At 41.4% G+C, this 20,499-nt stretch overlaps 1 protein-coding gene across 4 annotated transcripts in view; it reads left to right on the top strand.

Annotated features, from left to right (window-relative positions):
- Positions 1-20,499, top strand: part of LOC126184525 (uncharacterized) — a 922,262-nt gene that overhangs the window by 741,367 nt on the left and 160,396 nt on the right. For all 4 annotated transcript variants that reach the window (XM_049926925.1, XM_049926927.1, XM_049926928.1 and 1 more), the window contains one exon: positions 9,008-9,110. In XM_049926925.1, the coding sequence (XP_049782882.1) occupies positions 9,008-9,110 (103 nt within the window). The remainder of the gene's footprint in view (positions 1-9,007; positions 9,111-20,499) is intronic.

Genomic DNA, 20,499 nt, shown 5'->3' with positions numbered 1-20,499 from the left:
TTAGTTGACAATGTAATTCACATTTCATATAGATATCATTGGGAATTGGTAACGTAAACGCAACATTATGACCTCCACTCAGTTTTTGCAAAACAAAGTCAAAATATTTGACATACCTTAATGCAACAGTACGGAGCACAGTCTTCTTGCGACTCTTCTCGCAACTCTATTACGCAATCTTGTTCAAACTCAGTGAGGTGTTGATAATGATATCTTGTCACCTTAAAGGCATTCTTGACTAACATGAACTCAACACCTTCAGTCTCAAGGATAACTAACACTCAAGACTGTTAAAGTGTGTATTTAAAGCAAACCTTATTTGTATCCTCATAGTGGTGCTACTAGCTTCACTCTTATGTGACTAGTGTGAAATTTGAATAGACATAATCTTTCAGATGTAGAAAAATCATTTGTCACACAACTCCTCCTTTAATGAATTTAACTTCAGGACAACTCAACATTAAGCATAGAGAAATCATATGAACGTCAGAATTAGGTAGCAGTTTGCAAACATAAATAGATTGTGAGGCAAACTGTACATCCCTTTCAGTGACACAGAATAAATAATACATAAAATATAAAAAACTGAAGAGGGTTATTCATAGTCAAAAAATAGACTAACTAAAATCCTGACCAATGTAATAAAGATATTAATATCATTGAATATGTTGGACTCTATAAAACTGTATTTAAAAGAGTTGTCAAGGTGGAAAAACAATTGGCAAATAACAGGCTAATTTTAAACCACAAAAATGAGACAAAGACTGTGTATCAGTCATTAAATCTGAGTTAGGTGTTAGAGACTGTAACCAAGAAATTTCAGAAATTAACATTAAAGGATAAACTACTGTAAGTCCAACTCAAATACTAGAGTGCTTTAATGAATTCTTTATAAATCTAGTGAAGTCTGATGTAAAAGTAACAGATTATCACAAAAAAGTAAACCCCTTTGGCCTAAATGAAAACTCTGAAAACTTTACAAAATTTTTAAAAATTTCTGTGAAGGATGTAGAAAATGCAGTCCTAGCATTAAAAAACTAAAAATCTGCAGGTTGGGATGGCATAGCCACCAATGTTACTAAAGCAATACACAATAAAATTGCAAACCCGCAACTCAAATAATAAATCAATGTTTTGTAGAGGGCTGTTTCCAGAGGTGCTGAAGTCAAACCACGTGTCTAAAAGCGATCAAGAGAGATCATGGGAAATTATCATCCTATCTCAATTCTCCCAGTCTTATCTAAAACACCTCAAAAACTTGCTGTTGCTCAAATCCAAAACTTCACTGCAAAATATTCTGTTATTGTAAACCATCAATTTGGTTTTCAACAAGGGAAAAAACACCATAGTTGCAGAGAACAGTTTCACCGAGAAAATAAGTACATCATTAGAAAAGAGCAGTAAGGTGGTAGGAATGATCTGTCACCTCACGAAGGTATTTTATTCTGTAAACCATACATTGCTTATTTACAAACTTGAAAAGTATGGCATTAATGGTGATGCCCTACAATCAAACTTATCAAACAGAAAGCAAAGAGTTAGCATCTTTTTAAATGGGGCAAATTATTATTCTGTCTGGGAGGGGGGGGGGGGGGGGGGGGGAAAGGAAAGATCTCAGGATGTTCCACAAGGCCCCTTATTAGGTCCAGTCCTGTTTCTCCTCTGTGTTAATGGCTTACCTTTAAATATCAGCTCTGTGCCAGTTATGTTTGCATATGGTACTTCTGTGTTAATTGAAAATCAGGTTTCAGAAAAAATCCCAAATCTGTGATCAGTACCCTTTGTACCTTAGGAACTTGGTTTCAGCTAAGTAGGTTGAATCTGAACATATCCAAGGTTCACATGATGCAATTAAAAACCAAATAGTCAAAATGTGATTAGATTAAGAGTATTCACAACAACCAAGATTTAGAAGAAGCTGACTCAGCATATTCTTAGGTTTAAATGCATATAAAAATTTGAGCTGGCAGACACACATTGAGTACCTAGCAAACAAATTGATTAGCGTTGTATTTGGAATGCAAAAACACTCGTGTTCATAATAATAACAGAACACCTTGAACGACTAGAGATAGGACGTTCATATTCACAGGACATATACATTAGTATCTTCTACAGAAATGATTGGCGTTTGAACCGTATCAGCCTGCAGGTTCAAGTTCAGCATTGATATTTCGGTACAATATCACCTACTGTAAAATGTGCCTGCAGCTCTCATTGTCACTATAAACAGAAGCTAATGGGTCAGTGTGATTTGAGCAGATGTGCAGAATGACTCACAAATATATGCATGAAACGTACCATTAAATCAGTGAGTTTGAAAGAGGGCGCATTATTGAAATGAGGGAATGTGATGCATCAATCCAGGAAATTACTGCTCGTGTGGGATGAAGTGTTTCAGCAGTGCAACTGGTGTGTGCAGAATGTTTCACAGAAGGCTTTAGAACATGATGAGATGGGTCAGGTCACACTACCAGCTCCCCCCCCTTTTTCCTTTCGAGAAGGTCAACAACTCATCCAGATGGCATTGCAGGACACATCTACATCCTCGTCAGCTCTAGCACAACAGTGGGATAGTGTTACACATTGTACACTATCAGGGATGACAGTCTGTCACCATTTGTTTTGGCTTGGGTTATGCACATTGTCCACTTCTCCGCTTACTTTTGATGAATGTGCAGAAACATGCTAGACAGCAATGGTGTATCGAAAGATATCACTGGGGACAGGTATGGCATCAGATAGTGTTTTTTGATGAATTGAGGTTCTCTTTGTGTGAAAATGATGGCTGCATGTTGTTTTACCGCAGACGGGTGAGTGGCATCACAGTGACTGCATTTTCACAAGACATACATTGCCAACTCAAGGCCTTATGGTATGGGGCGCTATTGGGTGCACCCGAAAACCACAGTTGGTGCATATCCAGGGCATTGACCAGTGTGACCTATGTGAATGATCTCCTGCGATACGTAGCCAAACCCTTTCTGCGCAACACCCCAGATGCCATTCTTCAGCAAGACAACGCACGACCACGTTTTCATGGTGTCACGGGATGTGAGCCTTTTGCTCTGGCCTGCAATATCACCAGACCTGTCACCACTGAAAAATGTGTGGGATATGTGAAACAATGGGTGCAGCGCTGTAACCCAATGCCAGTCACCACAGATGAACTTTGGAGCCAGGTGAATGCAGCATGGATGGCTACATCACAGGACAGCATTCGCGCTTTATACGTATCGATGCCATCATGCGTAGAACAAGTTATCAGGGCCCGTGGCGGACCCTGTGCCTACTAGGTGACAGGACACTTGCTGAACCGAGGTGACTGAAATGCTAATCATTTCTTCAGAACATACTAATGTACATCTCCTGTGAATATGAATCCATCTCGAAATTTTGCAAACTGTGTGACATAATGTTCTATTCAATACAGCACTGAACAATAACTAACAGACATACAACAATGAAACTTCTGACAGTTACACATTAAACATAAGCCTGTGCTGGGATGCCAGCTGCATTTCGCTCCAGTACACCATTGGCATGAAATTATGAATGTTCCAGAATTTTTTGACCAGACCTTGTATTATAAATTTTTGATATGTCTCCTGTACTTAAACCAAATGTATTGCAAGTATATATCATGAGTTGAATAAACCCAATTTCCCAGTTCCATATGGATGTATGAAAAATACTGATAACCACTACAGGAGTTGCCATAAAAGACTGCACTTGTAGCACTTCATAATGCAATGTTTGATCTGAAGGTTTTGTCAGGTTATGGCAGTAGCAAATACAAAGAGGTGGTCACCTTAGGCCTAGCACATGAAATTTACTTAAAAGTAACTGATCTAACACAGTTTAATGGAGAACAACAATGACTTCAGTATGTGGTTTGCACTAGGCATTTAGAATCAAAGATTGTCACACATCATAAAAGAGTTTATAACAGAGTAACCATACAATTAGATGAACATAATAATCATTATACCCACAAAGTCACACACTACATGTATAAAAACCATCTTTAAAAGGAATTTAAAAATAAATGGTTTGTGTATAGAGGTCCAGTTACTGTAGTTGTTGTACAGAAATTTAGTTTATGCATTGATATCACTGGCCTGCTGAAGGTACCTGTAGCAAGTTAGCTTCATCATTACAGGAACTTCATGCACACATTCTTCATTGTCATTGGTATGTCCACCTGGTTCTGCTGACATGAAAGTTTGTAATATAAATTGATATAACAAGTTTATTTAACTAGAAAGAATACATGTCTACTGCCATGAGTTAAGTACAATGTAAGAATTAATTACTTTAGAAAGACAATAGCATCTTGAATAAGAATAAATAGTATTAACAAAATGTCTCTTCTCGAGTTTGGAAATAACAGCAGGGTATATACATGGAGGCCAAAGGTGTGAACAAAACAGTCACTTCGTGTACAAAGAGTAAACATCAAAATTGTCATTGGCTTAGCTGAACTTAGTAATTACACAATGAACAACACTATCAAAGTTTGAGTCCCGATGGGACAGTCCAAATACTAATGTGATTAACTGAAACTATATAGTTCCAGAGACTTTTTCTGGTCTTGGGCATCTTTGCTGTATATGTATAGACTGAAGTGACAAATGAAAATTTGTACCAAGTCTGGGATTCAAATTCATGTCTCCTACTCACTAGGCAGATGTGCTAACCACTATGCTACCATGGCACAGTGGCTTTTTGCACAACTGCACGGACTATCCTAGCAATCCTCTCTCCTCAATCCAAATTCCTATTCATGCCCCAGCCCACTTGGTATTTCCACTAAACTTGAACAGCATCATAGAGACTCTCCAACTTTACTCTAATAGCACCTCAGCATCTGCCTAGTGAGCAAGAGACCCAGGTTTGAATTCTGGGCTTGGTGCAATTTTTCATTCATCACTTGAATCTGCATATATACACCACAGATGTTTGAGACTTGAAAGGTCTCTGGAACCATGTAGTTTCATTTGATTAAAAACACCTATGCTCGGGTTTCAGGAGGACCCCCACCTCATTCATTGCTGAGGTGCTAATAGCAATACAGTTGGAGTACCTCTGCAATGCTGTTAGAGTTTAAGGGGAATACCAAGTGGGCTGAGATGTGAATGGAATTTTGTTTGAGGTGGGAAGCATGCTGTAGTAGTCCGTGCACTTCTGCAAAGCCATTTTACCAGGGTGGGATAGTGGTTAGTGCATCTGTTTAGTGAACAGGAAACCCAGATTTGAATCCTGACCTCGGTACAACTTTTGATTCGTTACTACAGTCTATATACAATGATGTGATTTTTCTGAAGTTAGAATCAGTACAAGTTAAGGTCCCAGGAGGACAGTCCAGTATCAACATTATATTTCGAGGAAACACAGCCAAGTCCAGTTTAGCACTAATGAAACAAAGACCTGAAGTCTTACCAGGTCCCCTAGCTTATCACTGAGATGGAAATTGGCATCATCAGTGTAGCAGCTCCAAAGATATTCCTGATTGATGGAATGCTACTGCATTTGGTGAGCACCTGGCTAAGGAAGTCCGCTCAGGGTGAACTGGCTCTTCTGGACCAAGGAGTGGCCTAAATACTGCCCCAGGTCCCAGGACACAGCCGGTACTATTTTTGGTCACCCATGACCTGCACAGGGAAAAGGTCCATGGGGCCAGTGACCACTGGATGGCAGTTACATTGCCATCTTGTGGCTGTGCAAAATACAGTAGAGTTCAAGTGTCTTCTGCAAGGAAGATGGCTGCCCACATAGCCTGGCTGTAATGTTGGTTGTTGACAGAGTAGGTATAGGCCCATTATACAGCAGTTACTGTAAATCCCTTTACAAACTCCTTGATGCATATTTCTCATGGTAACTGTACATATAGTAATGCTTTCTGACTTTCAGAGCTGCATTGTGCTTTAGGGACTCAGAATTAAACTCTGTCATAGCTTATATAAGCATTCAACTGAACCTGGTATTTCATGTATCGTATACAGCTCCCTGGTTGTCATATGGCAACTTCAACTTTAACCCATTCATCATAAAACTCTTAAAACAGCATACAATCATAATCTGCATGTCTCATCGTAACTAATGACCTTGTATATTTGCATTGCTGGCCGAGATGTATTTCAGTACTGTGTAGCTCACCTATGCTGTCAAAGATTGCCACATGACTTATGTAGGTAATATCCTGAAAGCCTATCATTATATGTGAGTGTTGACCAACCTGGTATTCGTGGGTGCTAAGTATACAAAAACTGAATTTCATTCTGAGAAGATTCTCCACAATACTTCTTTCCTCTGTAGCTGTCTCAGTAATGTTACTGCTGCTACTACTACTACTATAGTCTTTGCTTTAAAATATAGTGAGATAAACAAGTGAAAGATAATTAAATTGTATCTGTGGGTGAGGTTTGAAAGGTTTAGTATCCCATCTGACTGAGATGACTTTTTAAGGCAAAACTAATGCTCTGTAAAGGAAGTTTGGATTCAATTAGTAACTTTTTAAGAAGTTGCTCTCATACCTTTTTTGCTAAATTAATTGAATAGGTGTAGTATTTAATTTGTAAATTGTGTGTCAGGCATTCCACTGTGCTAAAATTGGAGTGAAAATGCATATATTCCATCTCTCCACACTCTTCAGCGTGAATGATAACCCCAGACAATTTGCATTTTTTTTTCCTTTTTTTATCACAATTGAGTATTGGAACTTCTCTATCCAGCATCTTTTATTGTACCTCATTCCATGTGAATAGTGTGTACACTAGCAAAATGATTTGCATCACCACTCCTCCAGTGCAGTCTACCATTTGTATTATTTGTGATGAATGTTCATCTCCACGTTTTCTTCTATTTTTTTATATTTATTTATTTAATTCCCTCCCCTTTTTGTCTCTCACGGATGTAGAATTGCTCTCATTTCATGAGCATGTTGTGCTCTTCACCACATTGTTATTGTTATCATTCAATCCATTTTAACTTTTCTGATAATTATTAAGAAAATATCAGCTTCATTCAGTATTAACTGCATGCTCACCTTACTGAGGTTTGTTGGTTGGCTTCATTGATTTGTTTTCCTAAATTATTTCACATGGCTACTGTGATAGTGGTTCAATAAATGTGGACTAAAAAAGTACATCCATACCCTCCCCTCCCTCTTTCTCTCCAACTTCATTTTCTCCCTCTGCAGCAAATGGCATTGAAATAAAAGCTGTGTCTTTAAAGATGAAAATGGTCTTAAGCTATATCATAACACAGACAAATCCAGATCCCTCTCCTCCCAAGGCAAAATAGTGGTTTAACAACATGGTAGAAAGGGCACTATAACTTCATTCTGCAGAGATATTTGCTAAAATAATTTCTCACTTGGAAGAAAGGAAAGCTTCCTTATCAGGTTTTTTTGTAAGTGTTTACATTCTGCCTGCAGCCCAATAAGGCATTAGGCTCTTGTAGGAGGTGCACATTACCGAGTACAAAAATCAACAGGGATTCATCACAGAAGAACCATCATGAAATAATTGGCAAAACTAAGGGATGATAAAAACAAACTTTTCACCTGCCTTGAGATGACTGGGTGTTTGTGTTGTCCTCATCATTTAATCATCATTCAGGAAAGTGGCAATATTGGACTGAGCAAAAGTTGAGAATTTGTACGGGTGCTGATAACCGCGTAGATGAGCACCCCATAAACCAATCGTCATCGTCGTCATCAATAAAAACAAACAATCCATCAAACTCCAGATTATCTCAGTAGAAGAATGACAAAAGACGCAAAAGGTGTGAGTGATGGCAAAGGTACCTTTTGGAGGGATTGTGCAATAAAAAGTTACAGCATTAGGAGGAAAAAGCTCAAATACTGTGTGGTCTTGTAACCCAAATGCACAAAGTTTAATTTCCGTGGACTGTTTTGAAGACACTATTTTATTAAAGGTGGAAAACAATGGGTAGCATAATGTTATGTGTGTGTTACTGGTGGGCATTGAGTGGGAGTAAGGATTTGTAATGAACTTCCAGAATACAGTCTGTTGCTCTCAAAAAAGCACGTACCCAACTTAACAATGTCAAGTGACAGATGGAAGATGGATGATCAGCAATATTGTCTGTCTTCACTCTGTTAAAGACTTTGGATCTGATAGTTATGAATTATATGCTAAGCACCTCTTGTCCCTCTGTTGACCAAGTTTTGGTTATGATAATCTCTTCCTCCACTAGCATTTGAATTAGGTTCCTCCAAGTCAAACACATTTGTTATAACACAATTTAGAGGGCTTATATGTGAAAGCAGGTAGACTATGACTCAAGATATTCAGTTGCAGCAATACTGATAAAGAAAGACATTAATCAAGGTAGTTGTCTAAAAGTGCATATTTTTCTCAAGTAATTACTAAGTGGTATCAAACGTGTGAAACAGTTGTGGACCTCCTAGTGAAGTCTCCCATGCTCATGGCAGTAAATGATGGGGAGTTTATTTATATTGCTTTCTTTTTGCAACTCAGTGTGTGACAAAAAGTTCAGAGCACTACTGGTTGTAGGGGGTTTTTGTATCCCCAAGGTGAATTGCCCATAATATAAGTCATGTAAAATATTTGATATTAATGAGGCAGTTCTTGATGGCAGAAGCCATGGTGCTTATGGCTGAGTATATATACTCTCTATATGAGACCTGCTACTTTGCAGCCAGAGGGAACTGCAGAGCAATACATGATTGCCTCTGAATATCACTTGGTATGAAGCATAATCAAAGCCATCAAATGAAAGCAAAGGAATCAAGCAAGAAGCAGGTAGATGAATACACACACACACACACACGTATATATATATATATATATATATATATATATATATATATATATATATATATATATATACATACAAACCTATCATTAATTAGAAGGCAGCAGTTCAGTAACTGTTGTTAATGATTTTTAAATTTATAATTGCTCTTCATATGGCAAACATGATTAAAGTTTGATGTTTGACGTGTTTTGTATTTCAGGCCCATATAGTGTCGACGTGCTCAGAAAATATAAGTGCTTTGAGTGTTGTTTTGGAGAAGGAACATGGAATTCTCCCAGAGAAGAGGCTAAAAGAACTGAGAGGTAAGTTGTTTTTTTGTTTGTGTGTGTGTGTGTGTGTGTGTGTGTGTGTGTGTGTGTGTGTGTGTGTTTTTCCCTTGTGAAATGTATGTGTCTCACTTTTTGTAAATATCATTGATGAAGGGTTGTTTTTTTTTGTAATGACAGCAGTGTTACAGCTCATTGCTCTTAATAGCTGTATTGCCTCTTAGTATACTAGTTTCATTTGAAGGTGGTGAACATTGCTGACTGGTATCTGCAAGTGTGGCAGTATCAGGGGATGCCAAATGTGTGTGGAATATACTTGAATTTATTCAACATTATCATATTAGAAAGTAATTATTAATGTGGAATGAAACACACTGAGAATGCAAAGAGCAGGAAGACAGACAAATAACTAGAGGAACAAAGGGAATGAGTTGGATATGCTTTTTAAGTCTTGTCAATGGCTTATGGGTTGTATACTTAAACAGGGATGTTAAGGTGGCTTAGTAGAAATCTGTGTTGATATAAAACAGCATCATAGAGAGCAAAGAGAAGATATAGTGGGTGTCATTGGTAATTAGTGATGCCAGGTTTTCTGAAATAAGGAAGTTTCTGAAAATTGGCAACATGTCGTATCATGTAGGATGTAACACTACACTGTTGATGTTTTGTATAGTATTTCAATTTTCAGTTTTTGTGGAATTTTTGTACTCATACACTTGAATGCACAGACATGGTTACGAATGTTTATAATTTGATTGGTATTCAGAAAGAAACTTATCTTCCACACAACTGAATAATTCTGAATACAATTTGCAGTTCACTTTCAATGAGTTCAACAGAACATCTGTTTATCACATCAGTCCACATATTACTTATCACAAAACAGGATTCTTCTTTTTTTTATTTTTTTCAAATTCTGTTTGTTAATTAGTTTGCATTTAGAATCACAAAACACAGATACCCATTACTCAAAAGCATTATCAGCAAAGATTGACTTTATTATTTAAATTTCCCCTGACATTACAGAACCCACCATACAATTCATCTTCATTTGCATCAAATTCAAAATAATATCTTGCAGTGGTTATACAGACAGGAAGAAAATTTATCTGCATTTTCTGTGAAACATTTCAATAACTGACATTGAATCAGTAAAAACTGAAAAAATATTGCACTTCACCCAAAAAACAGTATATTAGAATGAGATCAGGATAAATGCTTTTAAATACATGGGACAAGAGACTGAAAAAAGGGTCAAAATACATCTAAACCTGGGAAATATTGGAGACCTGGCTACCCTATTTGTAATGAATGCGTTATGAGTACCAGAAATTGCAGCCAAGGGCATATTCCAGGAAGCAAAGAGAGCTTCGCTGCAAGTTTAAACACAGCCAAAACCTCTCAGACAAACAGAAGCTAAACGATGTCAAAGTTTGCGTAAGGAGGGCTATGCATGAAGCGTTCAGTGAATTCGAAAGTAAAATTCTATGTACCGACTTGACAGAAAATCCTAGGAAGTTCTGGTCTTACGTTCAATCAGTAAGTGGCTCGAAACTGCATATACAGACACTCCAAGATGATGATGGCATTGAAACAGAGGATGACACGGATAAAGCTGAAATACTAAACACTTTTTTCCAAAGCTGTTTCACAGAGAAAAACCGCACTGCAGTTCCTTCTCTAACTCCTCGCACAAACGAAAAAATGTCTGACATCGAAATAAGTGTCCAAGGAATAGAAAAGCAACTGAAATCACTCAACAGAGGAAAGTCCACTGGACCTGACGGGATACCAATTCGATTCTATGCAGAGTACGCAAAAGAACTTTCCCCCCTTCCCGTGTACCGCAAGTCTCTAGAGGAATGGAAGGTTCCAAATGATTGGAAAAGAGCACAGGTAGTCCCAGTCTTCAAGAAGGGTCGTAGAGCAGATGCGCAAAACTATAGACCTATATCTCTGACATCGACTGTTGTAGAATTTTAGAACATGTTTTTTGCTTGTGTATCATGTCATTTCTGGAAAACCAGAATCTACTCTGAAGGAATCAACATGGATTCTGGAAACAGCGATCGTGTGAGACCCAACTTGCTTTATTTGTTCATGAGACCCAGGAAATATTAGATACAAGCTCCAAGGTAGAAGCCATTTTCCTTGACTTCTGGAAGGCATTCAGTACAGTTCCACACTGTGGCCTGATAAACAAAGTAAGAGCCTACGGAATATCAGACCAGCTGTGTGGATGGATTGAAGAGGTTTTAGCAAACAGAACACAGCATGTTGCTCTCAATGGAGAGACATCTACAGACGTTAAAGTAACCTCTGGCGTGCCACAGGGGAGTGTTATGGGACCATTGCTTTTCACAATATATATAAATGACCTAGTAGATAGTGTCGGTAGTTCCATGCGGCTTTTCGCGGATGCTGCTGTAGTACACAGAGAAGTTGCAGCATTAGAAAATTGCAGTGAAATGCAGGAAGATCTGCAGCGGATAGGCACTTGGTGCAGGGAGTGGCAACTGACCCTTAACATAGACAAATGTAATGTATTGCGAATACATAGAAAGAAGAATCCTTTATTGTATGATTACATGATAGCGAAACAAACACTGGTAGCAGTTACTTCTGTAAAATATCTGGGAGTATGCGTACAGAATGATTTGAAGTGGAATGATCATATAAAATTAATTGTTGGTAAGGCGGGTCCCAGAGTGAGATTCATTGGGAGAGTCCTTAGAAAATGTAGTCCATCAACAAAGGAGGTGGATTACAAAACACTCGTTCGACCTATAATTGAGTATTTCTCATCAGTGTGGGATTCGTACCAGGTCATGTTGACAGAGGAGATAGAGAAGATCCAAAGAAGAGCAGTGCATTTTGTCACAGGGTTATTTGGTAAGCGTGATAGCATTACGGAGATGTTTAGCAAACTCAAGTGGCAGACTCTGAAAGAGAGGCGCTCTGCATCACGGTGTAGCTTGCTGTCCAGGTTTTGAGAGGGTTCGTTTCTGGATGAGGTATCAAATGTATTGCTTCCCCCTACTTATACCTCCCGAGGAGATCATGAATGTAAAATTAGAGAGATTCGAGCGTGCACGGAGGCTTTCTGGCAGTCGTTCTTCCCGCAAACCATACGCGACTGGAACAGGAAAGGGAGGTAATGACAGTGGCACGTAAAGTGCCCTCCGCCACACACTGTTGGGTGGCTTGTGGAGTATAAATGTAGATACTGTTGTGGCTTAAGTCATGTGATAACTTCAAAACATTCATGCTTTTGCATTCTAAGCGATTTAGGACTGAATACTGGCTTAATGAGACACATTACTAATTGAAGGTCAGTCAAGAATGGTTTTTTAACCTTATGCATAGAAGTGTCCTACAGCAAGCTAACAGGAAGTACCTCAGGAATTGTCTTTCAACAGCCTGAAAACAAATTGTGTTGCAGCCTGTTCTGGTTTACAAAATTCAACTTTTTATGTTCCACAGCCAGTGAAAATGTTAATGTCTTATTTGTCACATATTAAGTAACTAACTTGACATAGGGGATGTTTCTCTGCATTTACTTTGAAGATATTAGTTGAAATGATAGTTAAATAATATTGTAATTATGACAAATGGTTATTTTTATTTTAATGTGGTTATATTGGTACAGGACATAAAAAATTGTGTCACTTGTAAGCAAATGCAATACACATCACTGTTATTCATTGTCTTATTATTTTCACAAGCTTCACTGTATTGTAGGTTATCCATTGTTCCATCATTCTTGCATTATATTATTCCTGATAGTCACTTCTCAGTGCTATTGAGAGTAAATAGTATCTGGTATAGTAGGATGAATTACTCCACTGCATTCTGAGCATTAATGGAATTGACTCTAACACAAGCAGTGGACATACATAACAGCTCAAACTTTATTTTAATTTTCTTAGCACTTTTACTGAATCACCAGATTTACAACAGCTCAAAAGATCTTCTGTCTGCAACCTCAGTTCACAAACCCGACATCTATGCCAAGAGATGAAAAACACTTTTATGAGGCATTTGAGAGGGCTATGCAAGTTTTGGTGCTGAAATTGGCCTTCTTCTACATGTACACAAATTAAAGTTCCCCCGGCACACTTTCTGTATGTAAGTTTGGGCTAATCTTGGAAAATAATTTAGGGATTTTTATACGGTACACTGATGCACAGAATGATTCATGAGGAAGGTTCATGTATATCATCTGTAAGTATTTAGTGTGAATTGGCTGCATTTTGATGAATTAAAGTCCTCCTCCACGGTGAAAACGATCCCACTGCCATCTCGTGGGAAATAGTAGAACTGCTTGGAATCATTCACATAAGCCTAAGGCTACCAGACTAAATCACCAGGCTGCCATGCCAGTGTTTCTTGGCATATTATATTACCACATTACATATCAAAGAATATTGTGAACCAGTATTACTTACTTGCATGGCAGAGGGTGCCTCCTACCAGTGTTGTGTGGCAGAGCTGCTTCATACCATGTTGCATGGCCGATTGTGCATAGCAGATGGTGCATTGTACCATACGAAAGTTACCTAACATTGTTCTCTGAATTTTAGTCATAACTCTTTACAATTGCCAGTAAACAAAATTACTGATACATCAGAAAAGTCATACGCCCATAGATACGTAGTGCTATCCATGCGAAGCTGGGTAAGATTGCTAATTTAATATCTTTCACGAACACTGTATACACCTTCTCCTGAGTTGCAGTCAAATCACTACTCTTTTGCTGTTTCAGTTGTTGATGTTATTATTTTGGGCGCACATGGAGAGATTGTTCATTAAAACACTATGAGACGTTTATGCCATTTGTTGATTTTTCTTGAGAACTATCAAACAAGCCATTCATCATCCCAAGACTGGTTTGAATAGCCCTAGTGAAGTTGGTATGCCTTTGCCCTTAGTCTGACTTGGAACCAGCTCGTTTATAGGGGAACTGACTGAGTACCAGACGTTGCCTTCGTATGTAGTTCTTCCAGTCTTCTATTACTCCATCTCCTCCTCTCCCCTCTCTGTCGATCTCCTTCTCCATCCTATCTGTGTGTCCCCCCCCCCCCCCCCCCCGCCCTGTGGGTCCATGGGTAAAAATAGGCCCGAGGTATTCCTGCCTGTCGTAAGAGGCAACTAAAAGGAGTGTCTCATGTTTCAGCATTTATATGATGGTCCCCTGTAGGGTTTGACCTTGTATTTCAAAATTTTTCTGGAGAGCGAGCCAATTGGGGAAGAGCGCCTTACATGGTGCATCATGTCCATCGTGCATTGAGATATTTAGCCCACTTTCTCATCGTTGCATTGCAGTCCCGCTCATTCTCCATCTCTTGGGTGACGATACATAACTGGGTGCATTTTCTACCATGCACTGTGCAGTGTCGCGTTCTGCACTGATGATGTCATGGACTTCTTTGCACCTGATATCCACCATGGTAGCCAGTCTGTTGTAGTGGGGCCGCCATGTACCCTGTTGGTTGTAGCCCCCTGACAACACAGGGATCGCTCTGCTGATGCCTGTGCCATTTACTCCCTACGTATGCCAAGGGGTAGATACCTGTCACCCTGGGGCATGGGGATTCCCGGCAATGGCCATCCTGCCAGGTGACCCTTGATGAGGCTGGGTGGTGCCCGTGGGGAGGGCCCTTGGTTGGAGTGGGTGGCATCAGGGCGGATGACATGCAGTGAAGTGTGGTACATCATCTCTTGCTGGTGGCCAGCCACCAGCAGTATCTAAATGTTCCAGGGCTCAATTCAGTGTGCAGAAGTATGACCCCAAATCGTCCCCCTGCCTTGCTGCACCATGGGAAGAATGCCAGGCTAAGGATGGCAGTGAAGCTTGTTCACCCCGGTACCTTGTCTGTTTGAGAGCTGATGGGGAATCCTTTATGGTGATGAAGCTTCAGTTTTTTGTTGAGCATTTAGAGGACAAGATTTGGGAGGTGAAGGGCTTGTCCAAAATGTGCTTTGGGTCAGTCTTGATCAAAACAGCATCCACTGCCCAGTCACGGGTACTACTCACCTGCGGCAAGCTGGGGGATGTTTCTGTTTCCATCATGCCCCATGAGAGCTTGAATATGGTTCAGGATCTCATATTCTACAGGGATCTTCTTTTGCAGTCTGCCAATGAGCTGCACGGGGTCTGAGGTATAAACAGGTTGGTACCAGTGCCTTCCTCTTGGCTTTTGAGGGTGACACATTACCCGAAAAGGTCAAGGTGATGGTCTACCACTGTGATGTCAAGCCATATATCCCTCCCCTAATGCGATGTTTTAAGTGCTGGAAGTTTGGCCCTATGTCTTCCTGGTGTACTTCCAGCATCACGTGTTGAGATTGTGGACGTCCTTCGCATCCCAATACTCCGTGTGCCCCACCTCGTATCTGTGTTAACTGCGGAGAGCATCATTCCCCTTGCTCGCCAGAGTGGAGGATCTTACAGAAAGAAAGAAAAATCATGGAGTACAAGACCCTGGACTGACTGACCTACACTGAGGCTAAGAGGAAATTTGAATGACTCCATCCTATGTGAATGACTTCCTCTTATGCCACCGCTATGACAACAGCGATAACCCCATCATTTCAGCGAATTCCAGTCGGCTCTCAGAGCTGTAAGACTACACCTGCCACCTTGACCATGGAGGGAATTACCCTCCCTGTTGCTTCTGCACCACCTACTTCGGGAGCAACACCCCCCCCCCTCCCCCCACCCCCAACAATTGGTCTTTAACCAAGGCAGACTGGGAAACTTTCACTCCTGCAGTCACCGTTGACTCTCCCCCACATGGTAACATCGATGTGTTGGCTGAGCGGGTGACTACAACAATCATTACTGCATTGGAAAACATGATCCCTCACTCTGTTGGGTGCTCCCGGCGAAAGGCAGTCCCTTGGTGGTCACCGGAAGTCGCTGTGGCAATTGAGCATAGGCGGGTTCTACAGTGGCCTAAGTGACACCCTTCCCTGGAGCACCTCATAGCCTTTAAATGGCTCCGTGCCTGTGTTCGCCAGCTTATCAAAAGACGGAAGCAGGAGTGTTGGAAGAGGTAAATGTGGACCATTGGGTGCCATACGTCACCTTTCCAGGTGTGGGCAGAGGTCAAACTAGTTTTTGGGTACCAGACCCCAACAGGTGTTCCTGGTGTTCACATAAATGGCTGAACACTTTGCTGAGCATGAGCACTTTGCTGTGCACTTTGCACTTTGCTTGAGCCTCTGTGTCGGAGAGCTACCCCTCTGCCCCAGCCTTTCACACCCTCAAACCTCAAACACAGTGAACCCTGTAACATCCCATTTACAGAGTGGGAGCTCCTCAGTACCCTTGCACATTGCCGCGACACATCCCCTGGGCCAGATTGGATCCACGCTCAGATGATTAAACATCTCTCATCTGACTACAAGCAACATGTCCTCGTCATCTTCAATCAGATCTGGTGCAATGGCATCTTTCCATCGCAATGGCAGGAGAGCACCATCATTCTGGTGCTTAAACCCGTTAAAAACCCACTTGATGTGGATAGCTATTGGCCCATGAGCCTCACCAAAATTGTTTGCAAGCTGCTGGAATGTATGGTGTGTCGGTAGTTGTGTTGGGTCCTGGAGTCACGTGGCCTACTGGCTCCACATCAGGGCAGCTTTCGCCAGGGTCGCTCTACCACTGATAATCTTGTGTCCCTCGAGTCTCCATCCAAACAGCCTTTTCCAGACACCAACACCTGGTTGCCACCTATTTTGATTTATGAAAAGTGTATGACACCACCTGGTGACACCATATCCTTGCCACATTATATGAGTGGGGTCTCCCATAGGCGACCCAGGTCAGGGCTCACGATTGCAGTTCACTTGCGATCACTTCTATCACTTCTGTCTGAACTGGAGTCCTTGCCTTTACCACCTCTCCTCTGGGCCCTGGGCCGAAGCTTCGCCTGGACCTTTCACGTGGCCCTAAGGACTCCATTAACCCTGCGGCTCTTCTCTGTCACTTCCACTCGATTCTCGACGTGTTCCAGGGCTCTGAAGTGGTTTACACTGATGGCTCGATGGCTGATGGTCGCGTTGGTTTCGCCTATATTCATGGTGGCCGTGTTGAACAGCATTCCTTACCCAGTGGCTGCAGTGTATTCACTGCAGAGCTGGTGGCCATGTCTCGTGCACTTCAGTATATCCGTTCATGCCCTGGGGCATGAGGGCCTCTCGCAGGGATTCCGTGGTTCTCTGCCGGCGCCGCATTGGCCATGTCTGGGTAATGCACGGCTACCTCCTGCACTGTGAAGACCCGCCTCAGTGTCGGTGCAGCACCTGGTTGACAGTGCCACATATTCTTCTGCTCTGTTATTATTTGGCTGCCCAGCAACTTCATCTTCGGTTGCCAGACTTGTTATTATTGATTTTAGCAGACAACACCTTCTCAGCTGATTTGTTTTTATGTTTTATACATGAGGGTGGGTTTATCGTTCAATATGAGTTTTAGTGCATGTCCTTTGTCCCTCTGTGTCCTCCACCTTAGTGTTTTTAGGCTGGAGGATCTAATGTGTTGCAAAGTGGCTGGCTTCTCCTTTTTATTTTCGTGGTTGGCCTGTCACTATAATCTGCTTTCTTGTTTTACTCTCTTCTGTTTCTTGTGTCTGTCTGTTGTTTTCTTGTCCCCTTTGGTTCCTTCTAGTGTTCGGTGCCTTTCCTTCTTTGTTGTGGTTTTTCCTTTCTTTCCGTTCTGTGTTATACATATTGTATGTTTGATTTTCACACTTGAGGCTTTGTTTTATTTGGAACAAGGGACTGATGACCATGCAGTTTGGTCCCTTCCTCCCCTGTTTTAAACCAATCAACCTACCAACCTCTGTGTTCATCTTTCCCTTTTCCCCTTTCACCTTTTCATCTCCTCCTCACCCACCCCTTTCTTTCCTTCACCTCCATCCCAGTAGGTGGTTGGTGGTTCTTACCCCTACAGTATTTCTTTCCAGATAGTACGTAATATGTGTACCGAGTTAGGTTGAAATTGACCCAGGAGTTTAGGAGGAGCATCTTACCTATGGCTTCACCCGTGTACACACGTCATACACATTTCACATACATTAAACCTATTTCTCACATATCTGTACACACATTTCACCTGTATCTCTATGAAATCTGACCCTGAAGTTGCGTTTTCATGCGACTCAATGTTTATGATGGCTTGTCTCCTGAACTGTGTGTTGAACAGTGTTATAATTTTGCAAGTACTTTCAGCACCATATGCTGAAACTGTCTGTGAAATTTAACACAGAAAAACACAGAAAAAATAAATTATAATGGTATGCCTGATATGTCAGTTTTACTCCGTGAACAGCGAAAATGTAGTAAGCAATAAACTTCTTTCTTTTCAATGTTTTGGGCAGGGAGTCAGCAAGAAAAAGTTTCGTGAAGGTTGAAATTGTATGTAAAGTTTACTGACTAAGTACTCTCATTCTCAAATTGTGGGTGAATAAAATGTGGGTATCCATGTCTCATGGGCTACATTACTTCTTCACCTGCCCCCACCCCCCTTTTCACTTTCCCTCCCCCTTTCACTCCCATCCCCACCTCCCGATAGGTAGGTGGGGGGTGTTTCAAATTGATCCAGTAGCTCAGGAAGAGATATGGAAGATACACTGATAAGCCTGAACATTGACTACCAACCTGCTATCAATGTAAACCCATCCAAGCGACAGCAGCATCAAGTGGCAAGGAATGACTGCTACTCAGATACACGCATTGTGCATTTAGTGTAGGTGAGTGTGCTGTCCATGTGCACGATGGGGAAGGGTCGGCCACTGTGGCCGAGCAGTTCTAGGAGCCTCAGTCTGGAACCACGCGACTGCTATGGTCACATGTTTGAATCCTGCCTAGGGCATGGATGTGTGTGATGTCCTTAGGTTGGTTAGGTTTAAGTAGTTCTAAGTTCTAGGGGACTGATGACCTCAGATGGTAAGTCCCGTAGTGCTCAAAGCCATTTTTGATGGGGAAGGTTTGTGATCTATTTTACTTTGACCGAGGGCAGATTGTGATTGCCCTAAAGCTTGGCACGAGCATTTTGGAAACTGCACAGCTTGTTGGGTGTTTGAGGAGTACTTTGGTGAGTGTCCTCAACAATTGGTGTCCACAGTTCGTGGTCTCGCAGTCGCATTCTTGCTTCCCAGGCACGGGGTCCCGGGTTCAATTCCTGGCAGGGTCAGGGGTTTTTATCTGCCTCAAGATGACTTGGTGTTTGTGTTGTCCTCATCATTTCATCATCATTCATGAAAGTGGCAAGTTTGGACTGAGCAAAGGTTGGGAATTTGTATGGGCACTGATAACCGCGCAGTCGGGTGCCCCACAAACCAAATGTCATCATCATCATCATCATCATCATTATCATCAACACTTGGTGAAACCATGTCTAGACATTTTGGGGTTGGGCGGCCACCCTCGTTACAGATGTCGGACATTGTAGACTTGGCGGACTTGTAAAACAGGACAGGCGGTGAACTGTGGCAGACATAACATCAGACTTTAATGCTAAGAGTGCAAACATACAGTGCACCAACCACTCTTAACCATGGTTCTCTGCAGCCGATGACCCATGCATGTGCCAATGTTAACACAATTGAAATGGGCATGTGACCATTGGCACTGGATGTTGGTGCCATGGCAGAGCATTGCATGGTCTGATGAATCCTGGCATTTTCTTCATCATGTCGATGGGAGGGTACGAATCTGTTATCTTCCAGGGGAATAGCTCCTTGACGCTTGCACTACGGGACTGAGACAAGCTGGCAGCAGTGTTAGTATGTTCTGAGGAACATTCATGTGGACATCCATGGGTCCAGTGGAGATCGTGCAAAGCACCACGATGGTCAAGGAATAGGGTACACTGGTTGTAGACCATGTACACCCTTCCGTGACTATCATGTTTCTGGAGATCAGTGGCATTTTTCAACAAGATAATGCACTATGTCACAGGAAAGGAGTGTGATGGAGTAGTTCAAGGTACACTGTGGTGAGTTCCAGTTGATGTATTGGCCCCCGAACTCGCCAGATCTGAACCTGATCGAACGCATCTTGCCGTCAGAGCTCATTGCTGCCCTCCCGGAATTAGTGGATTAACGGGAATTAGGTGACTTGTGTGTGCAGATGTGGTGTCACCCCCCTCCAGCAACCTACCAAGACCTCATTGCTCCCACGCCATGATGCGTCCCCGCTGTTATCCATGCCGAAGGTGGACATACCATTTTTAGGTAGGTGGTCATAATGTTCTGGTTGATTGTTGATTAGAGAGAGAGAGAGAGAGAGAGAGAGAGAGAGACATATGGCATATAACTCATTCCAGTTGTTGTCAAGATGATACTCAGATATTACGTATTTGAATAAGGACTCTTCTTAAGTAGTTTTGGGTTCTATTCAGTTGAGTTGAATAATT

Source organism: Schistocerca cancellata, chromosome 4 (genome assembly GCF_023864275.1).
Source record: "Schistocerca cancellata isolate TAMUIC-IGC-003103 chromosome 4, iqSchCanc2.1, whole genome shotgun sequence".
NCBI lineage: Eukaryota > Metazoa > Arthropoda > Insecta > Orthoptera > Acrididae > Schistocerca > Schistocerca cancellata.
The sequence above is the reverse complement of the archived record's forward strand: the minus strand, read 5'-3'. Positions and strand labels throughout refer to the sequence as shown.